The sequence below is a fragment of the Tachysurus vachellii genome, chromosome 8 (assembly GCF_030014155.1).
Source record: "Tachysurus vachellii isolate PV-2020 chromosome 8, HZAU_Pvac_v1, whole genome shotgun sequence".
Lineage (NCBI taxonomy): Eukaryota > Metazoa > Chordata > Actinopteri > Siluriformes > Bagridae > Tachysurus > Tachysurus vachellii.
The window spans coordinates 18,325,886-18,345,928 of NC_083467.1; the positions used below are offsets into that span (position 1 = coordinate 18,325,886).

Sequence of the window (20,043 nt, forward strand, 5' to 3'; positions counted from 1 at the left end):
AAATTATAAAATATATTTTACTGTTTTTTTTTTTTTTTTTTAATTCTATTGCAGAGTAAAGGTTGCAGATTTTGTACTAATGCTGAGTGATTAATGGCTGACTTGAAAACCTCTGTGTAAAGATCAGCGTGGTCTCCAGAACCTGATTCTTTATCTTTTTTTCTCTTTTTTTTTTAAGGGTCCGTGTCAGCAACCCTGAATGTTCACCTAATGTTCACCACTTCACCTAAGCTCAGAGTAGGGCTGGGCGATATGGCCGAAAACTGTATCACGATATCAGTGTTTCATATCAGTCGATATCGATAATTATTGGCCCATTTAAAATAAGGACCAGGAGAAAAATATTACATTTAAACATTTTTATTTTAAACTTAACCTTCCTCTGATCATAATCCCCTCAGTTATTAAGACAGAAATGTTAACAACCAGGAAAACTCAAATAATGTAAACATAAGTCTAAAGTCACAATGAACACTTAACAATGATCTCTTAACATTTAAGGTAGAAAATGTAAGAAATGCTTAATAAAGTGTAATAAAATAGTGCAAAGTGTTAAATATAAACATAGAGAAACCTGGGAATTTAGTGCAAGTTTAGTGCTAGGAAGTTCACTAGCTGTTCACCTTCTGGTGAATAAAGTGTTTTAAAATATGTGCAGTGTTTTGTAAACATAAATAAAACTGAGGTAGACTGAGATACATCTGTAATATAAAACACAAACCTGATACACTACAGTAACATTGTTTGAAATATAAAACCTGCAGAAATATGAAAAAGTAACTCAAGTTATTCTTACTCTAATCATACTTGAAGTTGAACTATTCAAGTATATTTTTGTAGACTTATTAGGGCTGTAGTTATCGAATATTTTAGTAATCGAGTATTCTACCAAAAATTTCATCAATTAATGGAGTAATCTGATAAAATGTATTTTTGCTTAATTAAAGAGCGATATTAAATATACAAGAGAAAATAAGACGGGTCTCTTAAAATGAATAACTAATTGGTTTCCTTTTTTAGAAAAATTAACTTTTATTTTTTAAATGCATAGTATGCAATACACACAGCAAAAATAAACATTTAGATATTACCCATTGTTTCTCTGTCTGTACTTGTACTGTGAACAATGACAAAGTTGACTGAGAAGAATTAAGTACATTTAAGTGCCAAACATTCTGGGCTTTAAATGAACGCTTTTCTGAGATGCAAAAACAAAAAAATTTATTATAAAAGTATCAAAACTAAGGCATAAATAAAAAATATAGAACGTCTAATCGAGCACATTTTTTATCGCTATCGATCACGTGTCTATCGCGATACATATGGTTATCGTTTTATCGCCCAGCCCTAGCCCAGAGGTTGTGTTTATTCTTAGGAAATGATTTTCTGAGGAAGAACACTTTAGAGTTGTGTAAGGTACAAACCATTACTAAACTTAAATATTCACTGCCACTGAAACAGGCCAACCCTCATGCTGTAGTTTATATGTAAGTGAATCAAACTGCTATTCCACCTCTAGATCAAGCTTTTTCCCTTCTCATGCTCACAGAAATGCATTGATGGGTCTACCTCCATGGCAGAAACAATGCAAGTAGGAAATTATTCATTGCTGGTCAGACCAATGCTAGCAACGTTAATTCAGAAAGCATTCTCACAGCCATGCGTAAACTTGACATTTTATTTACACACACTGTTCTGATTAGCAGTCTAACTGATCTCACTGAAAACAATATTTAAAGACAATTGGACGAAGAAATGAGTTTATTCTCTGTGTAAAGTTCCAATTCGATGCATCTCATCCCTTCAGAGTCCAAAGCACTATTCAAAAGTGGTAACATGAAGCACCATTATGAAGAAAACCCACTTATAACTATAAACTAATCTCTAATGCTTAAGTATTAAAATGTCACTGATGCAAGTGCAAACAGGAATGTAAAAACAAAAGGCCTTTTCACTTGAGTGAGTTTGCTGAGTAGGAACGAGAATACAATCACAAATGGAAGGATTGTTATTACATTTTTATTATAACAGAACTGGAATTGTTTTACTGGACACGGAAAATGAAATGTCAGTGCTTTGCATTTGTATTATAAAGTTGGCCACCATACTTTGCATGAATATATCTTGTCTCAATGCATTAGAAATGAAGTGAATTTAAATTATCAGTATGGACATTCAAGTGCAAATGTTCTGTTTTAGTTTGCATTATTTATTTGTTTATTTTAAATCACCAGCTTGAAGATGTTCCACATGAAAAAAGACATGTCTGGAAACATAGATTTTGCCTAGTGATAACAATCTGCATGGATCTAAATTACAAACAGAAAACGCTTTTAGCTTTGGTCATCTTTTACAGTAGAGGGGGAACAAACATGATGGCGGGAAGTGAGTGGACGTCAGGGACTTGAGAGCAACTGTTCTTCTAGCTGGTTCTCTAGAGAGGCCAAGGTTCAAAGTTAACTTTAATTGTACTTAGAGCACTGCGTCAAGTCGTTATATCCAAGTGGTGCGAGTTGCCCAAGGCAGAGTTGCCTGCAGGCTCTCTAGCACTGCTTTCACCATAGGGAAACAGTGGCTTTGCCAATATAACTGTATGATTCCACAAATTGGGTTAGTTATACTACACTGGTCTCTGTGATGCAAGTGTCTCAGCAGGCAATATAGGTTTTTTCATCTGCGCAAACTTAACATCAATTCATTTAACTTTTGTAAGCAGTAGAAGGCAGGAGATGCATATTAAGGGTTACTGGCTAAAGTCCATGTACTTATTGTAGCTGAGATGCAAGTGTCCTGTCTGTGTGAATGTGTTTATTGCTCTTTGTTCCTGTGACATAAACGGTGTGAAACCGTTTATATTTATGGAGAACAACATCTAAAAAAGTTTTTTTTTTTTTTTTTTTTTATTTGCACATACAAAATCTCATATGATAAGATCTTGTTTAAATTAAGTCATCCCTGTGCTTAAATTGAGATGTATGCTCTTTCTGCATCTGCATTTAGGTTTAAAAAAGCATGTGCATCTTTCAGCACTTCAGACTTGAACACACAAACTCTGATTGCAAAGGTAACAAATATGGAGAGTTTTAAGCTGTTCACCAGAGTAAACATTGAGAATATAAACAATTATTTATTGGTCTTTTCCAACAGTGAGTTGCCTTTTTTAAAGCTTTCCTTCCCTAACTTTGCTGTCGACCTTTGCCGTTTTTTTTTTTTGTTTGTTTGTTTTTTTAATGCACCGAGTTCATAAAACAAAAACAACAACAAAAAAGTACATTTTTGGCAAAAAAGTTTTTGGTGATCTTGGTTTTGGCCAGTGTGTCTTTCAGTTACCACGAGCATGGGTCAAGGAAGGGTAACACACATTTAAAATGTCAACTGGATGATCTGGTTTTAGTATGACGGGAAAAAAAATACTTTTGGGTTGAGTATGTTTGGCTAGTCCAATATACTCTTTAAAATATTTATTGTTCTATATCCTATCTCTCCTCTCACCCACAGACTACCAGGACGTGTTGGGTACTCAAGAACTTTAGATGACAGAAGTAATGCATCTTTTACTGAAATCCTTTCAGAAATGAAGCTGTAATCATAAACTACAGTACCTATTTGTGAGCCGTTCCAGTGGTCTTTTGGGCTGGGACTGTCGTGTAAGGCACTATGAATGGGTACTTAGCATTTACAAAGACTGTCCGATGACAGGCTGTCATTTCAGTGTCAGAGACAGAAATTCCGGGGGCCGTCATTTTAGGTTAAAGCCATATCACTAGCAGGATAAAATGTGCAGTGACCTGGAAACATTGGCAAACCCTAACAAAATATGGTGCAATGCAGAGCTGTTATGAGGCCCTCACTAGGCCAACACACCGTTACTTGTGTGTGGTAGCCTAGTGGTTAAGGTGTTGGGCTACCAATCGGAAGGTTTTAAGTTCGATCCCAGGTCCACCAAGCTGCCACTGCTGCGCCCCTGAGCAAGGTCCTTAACCCTCAATTTCTAAGTTGTATAAAAATGAGATAAAAGTGTAAATCGCTCTGGATAAGGGCGTCTGCTAAATGCTGTAAATGTAATGAAATGTACTAGTTTACACACAATGTGATAAGTGAAAGCAAAGATGCTAGTCAGAGTAACAGGAACATGCTTTCCATAGGCTCCAAACTAGGAAAATCCGGGACTCGGCTACTCGAGCTACCAAAAATGACCAAAAAAAAAGCATAATCTTAGACTCTTCTCCTCTTTCTGTATTAATGTTCAGAAATAAGAACCAAAATAAAGACGATTTGGTTTGGCATTCTTGACATTTCTGGGAATTATTCACCATTGCTGGCTGTCATGGCATTGGTGTATTATGGCTGATAACAGTCAAGCATTCTTTCAGAGTGTGCTGGAGAAATTCCAGTTTCTGAGCAATGCAGTGACTGCAGCTTGCTACTCCGTGTACAATTCATGCATTTCATGAGAAATGTTCCAGTGATTTTGCACATCACTGTTAAGTTTGTACTGTTTGTTCCAGTAGAGCTTGTGCTGCAATTCAGACTGCTGAGTAGTGCTTTGATGGGAAATCTATCTCCAATCCTTTCTAAGCTATAAACTTTAAACAGGTGTGCCAGACAATTATATGCCCTCTATCTGCTTGCATGGAAAGTGATCACCATCTTGCATACATTGCTATGAAGGAATAACTTATGGTACCTGAATAAGTATGTCTCCTTCTCCTCTTTACTGCAGATTGTAGCCATGTTTCAGCGATACTTCAAGGATCACACTGACATTATGTTGCTTGGTTTGATTTAGGCTGTAATTGATGATAAAACTCTTCATAGTGCAAGATGTCTATCAGTCTGTGGTTAAAGCATTGATTCACCATGTGGTTATAACTGCCTCGTTCATCCCATTGTTCTGTTTAGATCTCATTTGTTGCAGGGAGATTGATTTTCAGTAGTTTAAAACTTGTTTTTTAAAAAATTGAATGAAAAACAAAAGCCAGCTTTAATCACTTACTGTGTATTTGTCTTTAATCAGAGATTAAATGATACTGAAAGCTTGAGTGTCAGCCCATACTAATCTGATATCTTTGGTCTTTAAAATTGCTAACATTTCATAGTAAATTATAAAATTGATATTAACAAATTCTCTTATGTATCTCTTACATGTAAATATTTCCAGTTCCTTTTTTTTTTTGATTAAAGGTTCAAAAATGGTTTCCTGTATCTGATCTGTATCTGACGAATACCATTCGTGTGCCATCTTTATCTTTAATATTAGATATAATATGGCATGTGTGGAAGCAGATGGCCCTGGAAACGCAGAACATTTCCCCTTCCTTTAATTCTTCTATTTCCCCCAGTCCATATCAAAGGGCGAGGTCTCTGCTCTATCCCCCGGTTAAAGTGCACCCTCCTGCTGCCATGTGTCTGAGTGCCAGCCTGGCACCTCCACAACCTGGAGTCAGTGTTGCAGGAGATGAAGCCTGTGCCAACTCCCCAGACAGCTCTTAATAAAGCACATAGGCATGGACCCTCTGGCTTTTTTGGCAAATGCTGCTTCGCATTTGGATAGAATAATAATGATTGGTACTCAAATTTGGGTTTAACCCCTTTTCTTGTTTGAAATTGTTACAGTAAAAGACTCTGTGTGTTTTTTTTTTTTTTTTTTTTTTTTGGCCACAGAGCAGTGCTGACTGCTTAATAGTCCTTCCATTACAAACAATTAAAATACAAACAGAGCAGTAAGAAAGAGGAGGAGGCGGAGGAGGAGGAGGGGTAGACTGAAGCTCTTAGTAAGGCAGAGTTTTGTGTTATCTTCGATCTGCAGCAGAGCTAACCTTGAGCGGGAGTATAAACAGTAGCAGGGCATTACTAAACTAGTACAGCCTGCCCCAAAACAATAAAAACACCCCCCCTTCTTCCCTTGTTCATAGCCATATCAGCTTTGCTACCTTCCCAAGGTTAGGAAGAGCATCATGCCCCCTAGAGCTGGGCAAGAGAAATGATACAAATATAAAAATTTCTGAAGGCAGATTGTATTTAACTTCACGAACTTTAAACAGAATAGAGTACCCTGGCTTATAAGAAACAGCACAATGTGTCTTTAAATTATCGTGTTCTGTGCCGTATCCCTCTCCAGGGGACATTGTCTTTCACATGCATCTAGTTATTTGGAACCTGTTTTCTTGGAGTGACAGCAAAAGCTGTGTGATGATTTTTTTTTTTTTTTTATAACTTTTTTTTTTTGATTGGAGAGCAACACATGTGTGAAAGCTGCCTTGTTCTTCAGCACTCAACTCCAGAGCTCCTTGATGGCTTTTCACCCAAATTGCAGGAAACTGTTGCGTCTAATAACCTCCCTCTCTGCTTCCACAACAAAGACACAGCCTAGAGCTCACCAACTAACATGTACACGTCACCATCGGGGGAGAAAAACAAATTACCAGTCTTTCTCTGTTTTGGAGAAAACCATAAACATGGCTCTCTATACTATAGAAAATATCAACTGTAAATTCTAAATTAAATGTTTTATGCATGAATAAATAACATGCAGAGAATTAACATTTAGCAAGTGGAACACACAAAATGTTTTGTTTGGTTAGCAGATCATGTATCACACCCTGTTGTACTGGTTAGTGGAAAGAAAATGAAACATGTGATAATTGTGTCTCTGTTTTTGTCTCCTGATTTCCAGCCTAGAGGTGTGTTTACGTATCATGAGGATCACCATTACATAATGATGACTTATTATACGGCCTGACGGTCAGACAAACTTTTTTTTTTTTTTTTTTTTGAAATTGAAACCACATACATACATGATTTGCTGTGATATTACCTTCGTGTGAACAGCATTCTAGCGGGAAGAAGTTGTCAACCTCCTTTTTGTGAACAGTTCAGTCGCCTCTGTGAATTTCTCCTTGTGTACATTAAAGCTCAGTCTGTATAATGAGCAGCCCTGTGGAGTAAGGCAAGCCCTTCAGTGTGTCTGTGTGTCTGTGTGTGTCGGTGGCGGTTTAAAGGGGGTGATAACGGTGATGCAGATGCAGTACCCTGGTAAGGAGGAGCTGGTGCAGCCATTTCAGACTTCACTCCTGTGGAGATGCAGACAAAGCCCTCCCCTGGGTCCATGAATCTCTCTCTCTGTCTCTCTGTCTCTCTGTCTCTCTGTCTCTCTCTCTCTCTCTCTCTCTCTCTCTCTCTCTCTCTCTCTCTCTCTGTCTCTCTCTGTCTCTCGCTCGTGTTTGTGTGTGTGCGTCTGTGTGTTTCCCCTGCTCCATCTGGTTTCTCAGCATCTATAAAGTAGCGTTCTTCATAACGTGTGAGGAGTACAGGACGGACGCTTAAGCAGCCCCGCCTCCCTGCTCACTGTCTGAATGCTCCCGATATAATGGCACAGCTCTATGACTTCACCCAGGCTGATAAACGACTGCCACTACAATTTTTTCCCCTCGCTAACTCTGGCTTGGCTATTTGCATGATAGGGATAAAGAAAGGGTGGCATGGGAGGGGAGTAGCCTAGGAAAAAAAAGGCCAGAGAAAGTGTGTGGATAAATTTGCTTGGTACAGGTGGGGTGAGTGTAGGCCAGCTGCAGCAGATATTGTTATCAGGATGCAGACAGCTTCACATGGCTGTGTATGGAAATAAGGACAACCAGATTCACAGTGCCTTTATCACCAGGCATATATTTTGGTCAGAATTAAACACTGCCTGAAAGCCCCTTTTATTTCTCAGCAAACAATGAGGAGCATGTATGCTAATGTAGGCTTTTGCCCTAATCAAAGTTATAAGGTTTGAATTTTGAGAAACACGATCATTGCTGAAGCACAAATCTATACATCATCTGGCTTGTAAACACTGCGTTAGGGAAATCGGCACGTTTTCATACAGCTGTCCCTGCTCGTTTTGAATTGTTAGCATTTGTTGAAAGCGGCTTATTATTTTTTTTCTTGCTTATGGGGCTCAGCAGGTGCAGAGCAGGACACCGGTGCTCTCTTGTTTGGCTTCCATTGTAGGTGTTCAGACCACCAACAGACGTTTGCTTCTACATGCGATTAAGATTTTATACTGTTGTGCTAGATTTGGCCTTTAATGCTTTCCTGCTTTAGCCTGATTGACCTTATTATAAAGAAGTGCTTCTAGTCGGCCTACAGGAAAACTGAGTCCAGTCAAATGATCTGTGGCTCTTTCTTCTTCTCTGCAGCTGCTCAGAGTGAGGAGAGGGAGTGTGCATTTACTGACCAGCACCAGCAGTTTGATGAGCAGAGTGTCGCTGGTGATTGGCTTGTGTCACGGGAGAACAACACCATCTTGTGCAGCAAGAGCAGCCGCTGCTACGGTCTCTGGGAGAAAACCCATGACGGTGACATTCACCTGGTCAAACAAGGTCAATACACATGTTTTGTTTTTACTCGTAACTGACACTTATAGTAGCATATATGTGATCTATGTGTGCTTTTCTGCTCAGACTTACTAACAGTCATCAACATTTGATCACAGGCTGCTGGACTTACATTGGCGACCAGCAGGATTGCCATGACGACCGTTGCGTGGTGACAAACACGCCATCACAGATCCAGAATGGCACGTATCGTTTCTGCTGCTGCAGCACAAACATGTGCAATGTGAACTTCACTGAAAACTGGGTGCCCAGTCCCACTAGTGCCACTATACGTAAGTTTCTTTTTCCGCACAATTTCACACTTCTTTACTGCACACAAGGCATCACCAAAGTCACCATCTGATTTGAACGATCAGTTAATTTAATCAGCCATGAAGTGATAACATGTTTATTAGCATTATTAGCATATTAGCATATGAACATTATTGTAGAGAGTAACAATATTTAAACTATTATTTTAATCATACAAACATGCAATATTTACATGCATAAGCAAAGTCAGTCTGCTGTCTTGTAAGAATTGCAACATCAAGAGTAAGATTTGTATTTATAAATAAAAATGTTTAGGGTGTCATTCTGAGTGTGTTCATATGTTTTTGGGCATTAAGAAAACATAAATGTGATATAGTAGGATAGATTTGAGTGTGGATTTATGTTTCTGTATGAAAATAAAACCAACCCTGGTCAAGGATGAAACTATTGCTCTCAACATTTGGCAGGAAGATATAACACCATGAATTCAGGCTCATAGCCAGGTAAAAAGATTAGGGAGGAAAGATTGACTGGTTTCACTCTGGAAAGCCTCTCATGAATAAAAACATGCTGTACAAACAGCCTTCTGGTGTGTAATTCATCAAGTATACATTTTTCAATCAAATTACGTGGTTGAGAGGTTGATTTTCTGGTCTAAGCTCTTTCCACATGCACAGAAGCCAGAAATCAGAAATCTTTTTTTTTTCTTCTTTTCTCTCTCTCTCTCTCTCTCTCTCTCCCCCCCTCCCCCCCTCCAATCCGTTTTCTAGATAAAAGAAATCTGGATGTACTACTAATTGCACACTTGTCAATAAGAAGCTCTCAAATCAGTGTTGACATTTTGTTCTTGGCTTTGTCACTGTTGCACTTTTGTCTATATAAAGCCATGAGTTCTGGTCTCTGAAATCCCAGCAGATATAAATGAATTCTGAACAATAGTTTTGACCCAAATTTTATTTTTCTGCCAATAGCACAGTTTAGGAAAATAAAAATATATATTTATAAATTATGGAAAAAAAGATATAAAATATCACTTTAAATAATGAAAGTACATTAATTATATGTTTAATTAAATGCAGTATATAACAATTATTTTTAAATATTTAGCATTTTTCTCTGGAAAACGATTGAAAACTTTCAAATATTTTTAATTTGCTGTACACTGAAAACATTTGTTTTAATTGTAAAAATGAATATAAGCCAAGTTTCAGCTTTTATTTCCCGATCTAGACAATTTAAACAACTTAGAGCATGACACCTTTTTTTGGATCCACCCATTTTTTTTGAGTGATGAGAAATATCGGAGCATGTTGCTGATGGATGTTTCTCGTTGTCCTTTTTGATTGATCGTATAAACAGTTAACATCTCTGAACGTCTTCTTCCCCACTTGTAAAGACTGCATTTGTTGTTAAAAAGGATAGAATGTTGACGAGAAAAGTGGAGAAAATTATTTGAACCACTGCCAATGTATAAAGTCCTGAAAATTTCAGAAATACGCTCTTTCATTCAAATATGTCACATTGAGGAGGGGAAGTGCATTTGAATTTCTTTATGTTGTTAAGTTGGCTAATGGATGGATAGAAAGCCACCCTGTAGCTTATACCTTGTACTCTGAGCTACTGTATCTACTCTGTGTGGCTGAGAGACTTCTCCATAGAAACAGCACTGGTATGTTCTGCAGCCACACCACGCAGCATCTTGCTCAGTCTGTGCTCACCTATTCAGCTCAGTCTTTCTTCCCAGCCCTGAACTTTGTGGCGCCTCGCCTCGGGACAAAACCCCATGCTTGTCTTCTCTCTGAGCACTCTCTAGTATCTCCATAAGTGCTGTCATATTTCTTTTTTTTGCTCTTGCTCTCTTTCTGTTGCTCCTTTTCCCTCTTCGTCATTCCTTCTCCATGTGCCATGCTTTCTCTCTTCTCTTTCTTCTCTCTCCGTCTTGCACACATTTTTTTCCCCCCCTTTTTGTCTTGTGCCTTTCAGAGCAGCTCTATAGAAGCAGTGGGCTTGTTGAAAGGATAGGACTGAATCACAGAACAAACATGGCAGAACAATGAGGTGAAAAATGGATGGAATAAAAAATCAATGGCTGTCCGGTTCTGCAGATGTGAATAATTTCACTTGGAGTCAGCTTTGACATGGCCAATAGTTGTGAACTCTTTTGATTCCTCTCTCCTTTGTTATACCCACTTAAACCACTTGCAACCACCAAGCTTTTTATTTTGCTTTTAACCTGTTGAATAACGAGTGGCATAATGAAAATAGTTTACCGAAGTGAATCAAGCGAACTTTGCTAATGAAACTATATTAATCATTTAAGCATTGACTCCCTGAATAGCGTGTGTGTGTGTGTGTGTGTGTGTGTGTGTGTGTACCACAGGCTTGAGGTTGCCTCCATTTTGGCCTTTAGCCAACTTTTGGGGCCTAGAGAAGGTGAGCCGTAGAGGATAACAGATTAATCAGGCGAAACAATTGACATTTTTGTGTCAAGTGGCGGATGATAGAACAAACCCTGACGATATTCATACTCAATACACAAAAACGGCTACAAGATGAAATGTGTTAAAATATCTTGCTTTCTGATAGTAAAAACAGCAATTATAGGCTGCTTGCAGAAGAACATTCCGTAGTTTGTGTTGTCAACTCGGATTAATTTCATGTACAACAGCAGCAGCTTTAGGCTTCTTACCAAACTGCATGCATGCACTCAGCTATTTAGTGTAGCAGAATGAGCTCTGGGGTACAACCCAAGTGCTCACAGCTCTGTGAATATGAGTAAATGCTGCCATTTCCTTACGTGAATAAAGGTTTTATTTTGTAATCTCATAGCACATTGCATCACATGTGCACCAGTGATGACTTCATCTACAACTGAGCCATATATAGATGTCTGTACTATACTATAGTATACAGTGCAGGGAGCAAAACCTTTACTCTCTCACATCTGGTTGTTTATGATACATGTTTTATTACCCACATTTTTAAAGACCTAATCTGTGTTTTTTTTTTTTTTTTTTTTTTTTTTTTGTTTTGTTTTCCAGCCTGTCAAAAATATTAAGCAAGCAGTAGCTAAAACTAGAGCTATAAAAAGTTTCACACTGAGGTCAAGCAGTCCCTGAATGACTCACTCTCCTCCAATAACGGTCTGAAATAAAAATAAATAAATAGAAATACAGAGAAACTGAAGAACACCTCTTGTTAGCCACTAGCCAGCGATCATGTGTTTTCTAGATAAACAACTTTGCAAAAATAACTGAGTAATGAGTAATGTGACTTTTATCTGACAATCATTTTAACAACCAAACAGAGAACAAATAAATGTTCATCAAGAAAAAAACAGCTAAAACATTCAGTTTTAAGTGTATTCGGGCCACCGGTTCACACGATGGAGTGTTGAATGGGAGTGAATGTTACAGCACTGTCAGGGTAGCTCAGAATAATCATATTAAAGAGTCTTTGTTCACTCCAGTAAGTCTTGTGCACTTTTTTAAGCAAATATATTCATTTGTCAGATAGACTTTTATCCTTTGCTTTAAATATGTAACTATTTGATTTAAAAGAATGAACAAGCTAAATCACTTCGAAGATGGAAACCTAGTTTTTAAACCTGTTTATTCATCGCTAGTCTAGTCGAGCTGTACATTTATACTAAGCCTGAGCTCAGCTCTTTGACTCCTTTGTTTTTCTGCTGCAGTTTGCGGGAGATCTGTTGCGCCAATGTGCTCTAGGAATGTCTCCTGTGAAGAGCCTGGGCAAAACAGAGCTGCAGGCATGTTTCTAAAGATCATTGTTGAGAGGAGGTGATAAGTGTCGTTGAAAAGGGTGAAGATGCACGTAGGATTCGGAGGAATACTTGAAATATCGGTGGCTGAATAATGAATACACCATCCTAAAGTTTTTCACTAATGTATCCGATCACAACACATAAAATTTAACTACTTCGGAATACAATTGGATAACATGGTGAAAGGAGGCAGCTGGTAGTTTAACTATAGACCCTGTTCCTCTATTATTGCTCGATGGTTTTCTTTTATGCTCTTGCTGGTGAATGTGTTATTTACTCTGTACATATACTAGTCAGCAATCAAAATTCCAACGGACTGAAAGGAGAAAGCTGTTTAATCGGGTCGTTAGGAACGATTTAGCCTGATTCATATCAGGGAGCAGAATTAAACTTGCATAAAAAATAAAAATTCCAATACACAGACGACAGTAAAATGCTTGTACTGTATTACATAACGTAAAATTCTGAAGTAAGAAATGTATCGAGTGCAGTGTGTTAAGTTCATTTCAGCAGTTTGTCAATCCTTCACAAGTTAGCTTAAAAAGATAACTTGACAATTATAGAAAGAATGTTGCATCTACAAAACTTTGTGGATTAAATGGATATAGATTGAGACACACGACAATACTCTGAATCAACAGTTTGAGATGTATCCAGATACAGGATTCGCAGACTTTATATTGACCTAAGTAAAACATCAAATTTTAATATATGGGCAAGATGTTGAACCGTTAAAATGTTTCTACATTTTGTTGTAAGAAAACTAGATCAGGATTTATAAAATAAGGTGTAATTTTCGTACTTATTTTAATCTTTTTCATTGCCATAAATTAATTTCATGGCACCGTTGATGTGTATAGACTGTCAGTAGCATGTGCTGTGGCTTATTTGTGTGTAATCTTTTACAAGTTTACATGGTTACCTCTGCTGCTGCTTCTGCCTAGTGTGTAAGAGGTAGCGCTTATGATGAATATTAAACAGTAACATCATGATACAAGATATGAGTTGCAAATTCGTCTTGCCAGAATTATGTATAGCGATTTTCTGTCTCGTGATGTTTATATTCTGAAGGTCAGTGAGCAAGCAGTCCAGCAGCAACTCAATAACTCAATAATATAATTTACATGTCCTTTGTATTAAGCAGTTTTTGTCATTTATGAATTACATAAATCCGCTTGGAAACAGGCTTTTTTTGTTGTAAAAACTTCACCTTATATAAACTTGTGTGTCTTTCTGAATCATTGATGTGTGTATGAGAGTGTGCATGTGTGCTAGCTGTCAGTGCAATAATGACTAGAATACTGATTGCTCATGTTGGGGCAGAGGTAGCTTAGAGAGGAGATCTTTACCTGCCCTCAACCCCTCTACTCACAGCTATCCTCTCATGCCAAGCACCTCAAGCCCAAGTTTGTACCAAAAGTTTGAGAAGTTTTTTTTTTTGGATTTCCAGCCAGTTTTTGAACCACAATGCAGCAGTTAGCACACATTGCTGGATGCCAAACTAAAGATTAAGAAACACAAATGAAATTAAATTAATTAAAAAAAAAAAAAAACATTGGTTAAAACAATAGAGATATTTACCCTTTGTCTTTTATTTTTAACAATCCTGCAAAGAAATGGTGTCTAAAATGGACCATTCAGTCTGTGGTTCAGAAAGGAATTCGTCTGCATGAATTTATGCCCATTACAGATTGTGTGATTGAGCATTAAGTAAAAATGCCTTTGAAATTGGGCCTGGCTATTGTAGTGTGCTTTTCTGCTTATCAGTCCAGAGCCAGATGTGGAGTCTAATGGCATTGCCCTTTGTGAAGGTTAGATGGTGGCTGAGATTTGGCTTATCTCCGAGTGTCCCACAGTCTCTAACTTGTCTCTTTTTATGTTCCTTCCGTGTTTGTATTCCGTGAACAGTCTCCCGGTGAGGTGTAAGCCTGCAGTGCTGCTTCTGATGATTAATGACCAAACTCCATGAAGATATCACCCTGCAGCCAGCAGAGCCAGGGAGAGCATGTCCATTTGTTTAGCTGCTCCCATGTTAGTTAGTAATGTGCTTAATGCCATGCCCACCCAACACTAGAAATAAAACTTAAACTATCACTTGCATGCAGCAAAAATATAAATAAATAAAACTATTGGCTATTTGTTGGAGAATGTCTGTTGTGTGATGCACGAAGAGCATGCGTTGTATCTTCAGGTTTGCTATAAGGTGTGAGCATGAAGGCCACAAGAAGCTGATTGATCAAGCATGGATTGACCTTGGCAGATAATTTAATTGCAGGCGAGTAGCTGAAAATATGAGCTCCCTCCAGACACCGTCTTCACCATCCTGTTTTCCCTCAGCCTCAAGTCTTCCTCATGTCTCCTCTCTGATGGAGCCAGAAATATACACTTACAAAGTCGACCACTCTCACGAAGACCTTTCCGTCAGATTTATGATCCTCCTTTCCCCCTCTTTCCTTCCATCAATTTTCCAATTATAAAGCTTAGAACGGGATAGATGTCCCATCCTTTCTGAAACGTAAAGCATATGTATACGTATGACATGTATGAGGAAGTAGTTTGGGGTTATGACACACACATCCCTGTCAGCCTGTTTAGATGTGTGGGCGGCCTTCAGGCAGCAGAATGTCTGCCTTTTTTATGCGATGAATTGTAGGCTGCCTGACTGTCTTGCAGGACTCCTGTGCTGCTTTATTTGTACTTTTATAATGTGCAAGTCATTTTAATGAGAAAAGTAGACATGGCTATAAAGCATAGGGCTGAGTATTTCAGTCAAAGCCTTTGTGTTTATTATGTTCGTACAGCGATTTTAACAATAGAAATAGTCTACTGATTTGGTTGCTTGATGAGCAAGCCAGAGGTGCCAATAAATTTATATGCGTTGGAAAAAGAGTAGCATTTTTTGGAAGTTCAGTTAAGCCACTTTCTACTTTGTTAAATTATTGTGCATACTCTTATGTTGTATTATAAGCTGAAGATTCGTACCTCTCACACTCGTGCACTCTGTTTAGCTTGAGATCTAGCATAAAACACAGCAGCCTCCAAAATGGATGGTGTATTTGCTGTTGTCCTCAGCAGAGTCAGTCTAGCTGTGACTCTGATTCATGAATATGTCAGCACACTCTCTGCTGGGGTCAAACCGGTCAAGTGGCTCAGGGTCACATGGGTCATGGTCACAGACACTCATCCTGCAGTGTGAAATCTGAACTCGCACATCCAGCTTGTCTGCCTGGCTGTAGATGTCTAGACACTCAGCAGAGGCAGGCCTTTGATTCAGAAGGACTTTTCTTATTGTGTTGAGTGCTGAACAGGTTGAGGGTAAATGGAGCATTCAGTTCCCTTGTAGGTTGATTTTACTTGCCTTTGTTATTCTTTTAGTATTCTCACCTTAATCTGGATTCAGAGCGATGACATTTAAATGCAGAACGCTTTGCCTCGGTTTTTGTTCCACTCCATTTCAATCCACTGTATGCTTTCTTTTACTTATCTCTAGTCAATCACTTTACATCTCAGCTTTCACATTCTCAACCCAAACCTTAACTCTCCCTTACTAACCTGCTGTCCTTTTTTTTTTTTTTTTATGTTTGTCTATGTTGTTTCTTGAGCCCAAATCTGTTCAGGTTAATGTTATCTGACTCTGTTATAAGAATTCAAATATACATTTGTCATATCTCCAACATCTCATCGCGATGGAGGTCACAGAGGGCACAGACAGGCGAACTGAAATGGCAAGATAATCAAGATGAAGATAAAAAAAAATGCAATGAGTTTGTGATGAGTGTTTGTGATGAGTACTGGAACAGTGGCCTCCTGAGAGTGCATGAACATGGCGGGTTATCTTTTGAGGAAACGCTTCTTTGCCAGAATTGCTGCAGGGCTCCTAAGCGGAAGTTCTTCGATATGAGACGTCTGACTCTGTGTTTAAATATCTACAGTGACAGACATAATCACCGTAAAAGGGAAAGACTGCGTGTCAATAAACTAGAGAGGAAAGATTTGGTGTCATCACTTTCTCTGAAACTGCTGATAGCCCTGCTGAATCTAATTCATTACAACTGTAACGCATGCGAGGGGCTTTGACCGTGGTGCAACAATCAGAAACTTTTTTGTTAATACTCATTTTATAGTGATGCATGCGTGGAGGTAGTACTGCTGTTTAACTCTCAAGGTGCTTTTCATGTACTGGATAATTTAGGATTTTGTGCTACTTGTACATTTTCATGATTCTGCACTGTGGAAATGTAGTTTATTCCACGGTTGCAGTAGATATTAAATTATTAATATGCTTGTAATAGCCCTGTCTGAGTTGTAAGGCAAACAAGCACATTGTTGCCTCAGAGCAACTGGGCCCATTATGTTTGTTTGCCAAACAAGACAACTGAAAGAAATCTCTACAGAACGTTGATTGTTCGGTTGGAGGTTTGTGAATGACATTACTGGCTGACTGGGTTTGACTGTAATTTGATGTGGTCTATGTGGCTGTTCTAGAATTTCATTTTAAGCATTGTTAAAAAGCACATTTACTGCTACAGAGAATCCTGAGGAATGTTGCAGTAAAGATCACAGCACATCGCTGGTTTATTTGCATTATTACACCAACTATTGACGAGACAGACAACGACGTGTTCAGCTAACATCTGTTCTGTCTCCCAATTGTAAGAGGTTATTTTGGTTACAGACCAAAGCTAGGCGATTCATTTGTTAGATTTTGGAGGAAAGATTCCTCCAACAAAAGGGTCAATGCTAGTAATCAACAGCGATGTGATTACACTAGTCAAATGACATTCTGGCTATTAAACAACTGGCTTCAAAACAACACTAGATTAAAATTAGACTCAAGGTGTACATTGTATGTTGGATTTATTGTACTGAAAGCAGGATCTTGTTCCTATTTTCTCTCGCTGTCTCACAAGCAATTACACATATCTTAAGGGAATTATTTGTAACATGACTTGTGTCAAATTAATGTCACTTTTCTGGGTCGAACACTGTCATGTTGTTTGCGTTGTGTATGCCTCCCTTGCTACAGCTTCAGCCATTTAGATGACTGTGCTGCTATCCTGGCTGCCTGGGCAAGAGAATGAAATTACTGGAGTTGCTTACCATTTCACCTATGCTTTTAAGAGAGGGCAGAAGAGGCAGTTTATGTTTAATAACTTGAAGGATAAATTGGTTATATGAAATTAGAACATCTGCATCAAGAATAAGGCCCTGTCTTGCATATTAAATGTGAAACAGAGAGAATTGCATATGGGCAATACGATGAAAGGACAGAGAGAAAGTTCCAGACATATTTTTGTAACTTAAGCCATATTAGATACCCTTTTAGACCGATGCGAGTCTCAACCTTTCCCATTGCGTTTCACCCAACAGACTTAACTGCAGATATGATTCTTTTGAAATTCTGTAATGTATTTACATTATGTAAGCAGTGTTAACCTAAATTGTGGGGCGTTGTAGCCCAGTGGTTGTGGTAGCCCAGAGGGATGTGGTAGCCCAGTGGTTAAGGTGTTGAGATACCAATTGGAAGGTTGTGAGTTTGAATCCAGGTCCACCAAGCTGCCACTGCTGGGCCCCTGAGCAAGGCAAGCAAATTGCTCAGTTGTATTAAAAAAAAAAAGAGAGAGAAAATGTAAGCCGCTCTGGATAAGGGCGTCTGCTAAATAATGCAAATGTAAATATTATTAACTTCTAGAATCAGATAATGAAGTCCAGTTGGCATAATTTACAGCTGTGTGGTTATCGTTCACATCTGCAGTAGTCTGTATATAAGCAGGATGTAGAGACTGCTAGCTGATATGGTGAATGTTAATTAACAGAGATAGAAAGTCATGCAATGTTGGTTGAAACTAAATGTGCCCATAGATATGACTGTTATTATATTATTGTTACCAACATGGATGGGGTGAAGACACAGTACACCTACAGATAAACATGTTGACGTCTTTCACATTTAATTATGTTGTTTATAAAGTATAAACGATAACATGTTTCATGTATTTATAGTGATGTAGCACACAACAATACATTGCATATTTCTGTTGACAAACTCCTTTATACAAGGGTATAAGGTGCTTTTTCTGAGGCAGTTTGTAAAAGCAGGGTTTCAATAAAACCCAAAGAATCGTTTTAATGAAGGAAAGGAGTGTGATTGACAGTACTGCAGCTGGGTGTGGGTTGCTATGCAGTTTGGGAGTGGGAGTACGATCTATAAGTAGGGTTGGTAGCCCAGGGAAACTGCTACTGCTGTCATCCCTCTGTTGCCACAGACAGGAGAGCGGAGGAAGCCACATTAGGCAAGGCAAGGGAAAGGACGTAACATAATAATGCCATATTGATACAGGCTCGTTGTGAAACTGTTATAACCACCAATCTGCCTGTTCTCTGTGCACAGGGTCGATATTAGAGTATGATCGATATTTGGTCTTGTCTGGATAGGGTGCATTCATTATGAAGAGTGAACATAATTTTGTGTCTACAGAAACCTGATGTAAACAGTAGATCAGGAATAAGGAGAAGAAAATAACAGATACTTAAATTGAACTAACAACAACTACAGGAGCTTTAGCTTTGTCTGTTTTTCGCTTTTTTTTGGGAGGAGAAAATATCAGCTGATAAAACTCTCACACCACATATTATAGTTAAAATAAGTACATTTAAAGTGGTTGCTATTTTGATGAACGATGTGGTATGGTATAAATTAAAAAAATTATTTTTAAAATGCATTTTTCTTTCTTATTTTTTCTTTTAATTTATTTATTTATAAACCAATGGTGGTCATCTGACTTGATACAGCTCATGACCCCGTCTGTCATGGCTGCATTTTACAAATCGTTGGTCTGCTCTATTTCTAGCTCTAGCCTCACAGTCCGGGTTTTTATTTATGGGACAAAAATCACTTGGCAATGACAACAAAAAATGGATCACTGATTTGTTATTGTACCCTGCCTGCCACATGGCATTGAGTGTTGTTGAGGGGTAATTAAGACTAGAGGGTAACATGACAAGTGTTTATTAGAATCATTCGGGCATTCTGCCATTGAACATCAGTCACCGGCTCTGTCATGTTAGCCCACTCTGCATCAGATCACTTCACACTTCTGTCATTAGACCAGTAGCCCATAGGTCTGACTCATAGCTCTGTGTGAAGTCAACAGTGTAATGGAGTGAAAGAGCGGGGATTTGGAGCAGTGATAGAGAAAGGCATGCGAGATGAGAGGGGCGGCGTGGACTGATAGAGTGCGCTTAAGTAAGCAGAGAGGAGGAAGCCAGCAGAGAGCCCATAATGGATGGAGTGATGAAGAGAGAAGTGCAGGAAGTGGAAGCAGGGAGTGAATGCATAGGCGGGACATGAGGAAAGGCAGGCAGACATTTGGCCTCCAGGCAAAACATTGCTGGCTCCAGGACATGTAAACAGTACGTGCGCACCAGCCTGTGCATTTTTTTTATGATTGTGTACAAGGTTTATAGAGACTCTTTTATATTTACATTGACAGCATTTTGTTTAGAATATGATCAACCTAAAACCCTGTTAGAAAAAGGTTCGCGCAATGGGTTGGTACCACAACAAAAACGGCATCGTCTTTTGCTGTTGCAAATTTTTTTGTTTATTTGTTTGTTTCAAAAAAG

General features: G+C 38.5%; 1 protein-coding gene across 4 annotated transcripts in view; it reads left to right on the top strand.

Moving 5' to 3' along the window:
• Positions 1–20,043, top strand: part of bmpr2b (bone morphogenetic protein receptor, type II b (serine/threonine kinase)) — a 52,264-nt gene that overhangs the window by 16,992 nt on the left and 15,229 nt on the right. For all 4 annotated transcript variants that reach the window (XM_060876717.1, XM_060876719.1, XM_060876718.1 and 1 more), the window contains exons 2-3: positions 8,184–8,366; positions 8,480–8,653. In XM_060876717.1, the coding sequence (XP_060732700.1) occupies positions 8,184–8,366; positions 8,480–8,653 (357 nt within the window). The remainder of the gene's footprint in view (positions 1–8,183; positions 8,367–8,479; positions 8,654–20,043) is intronic.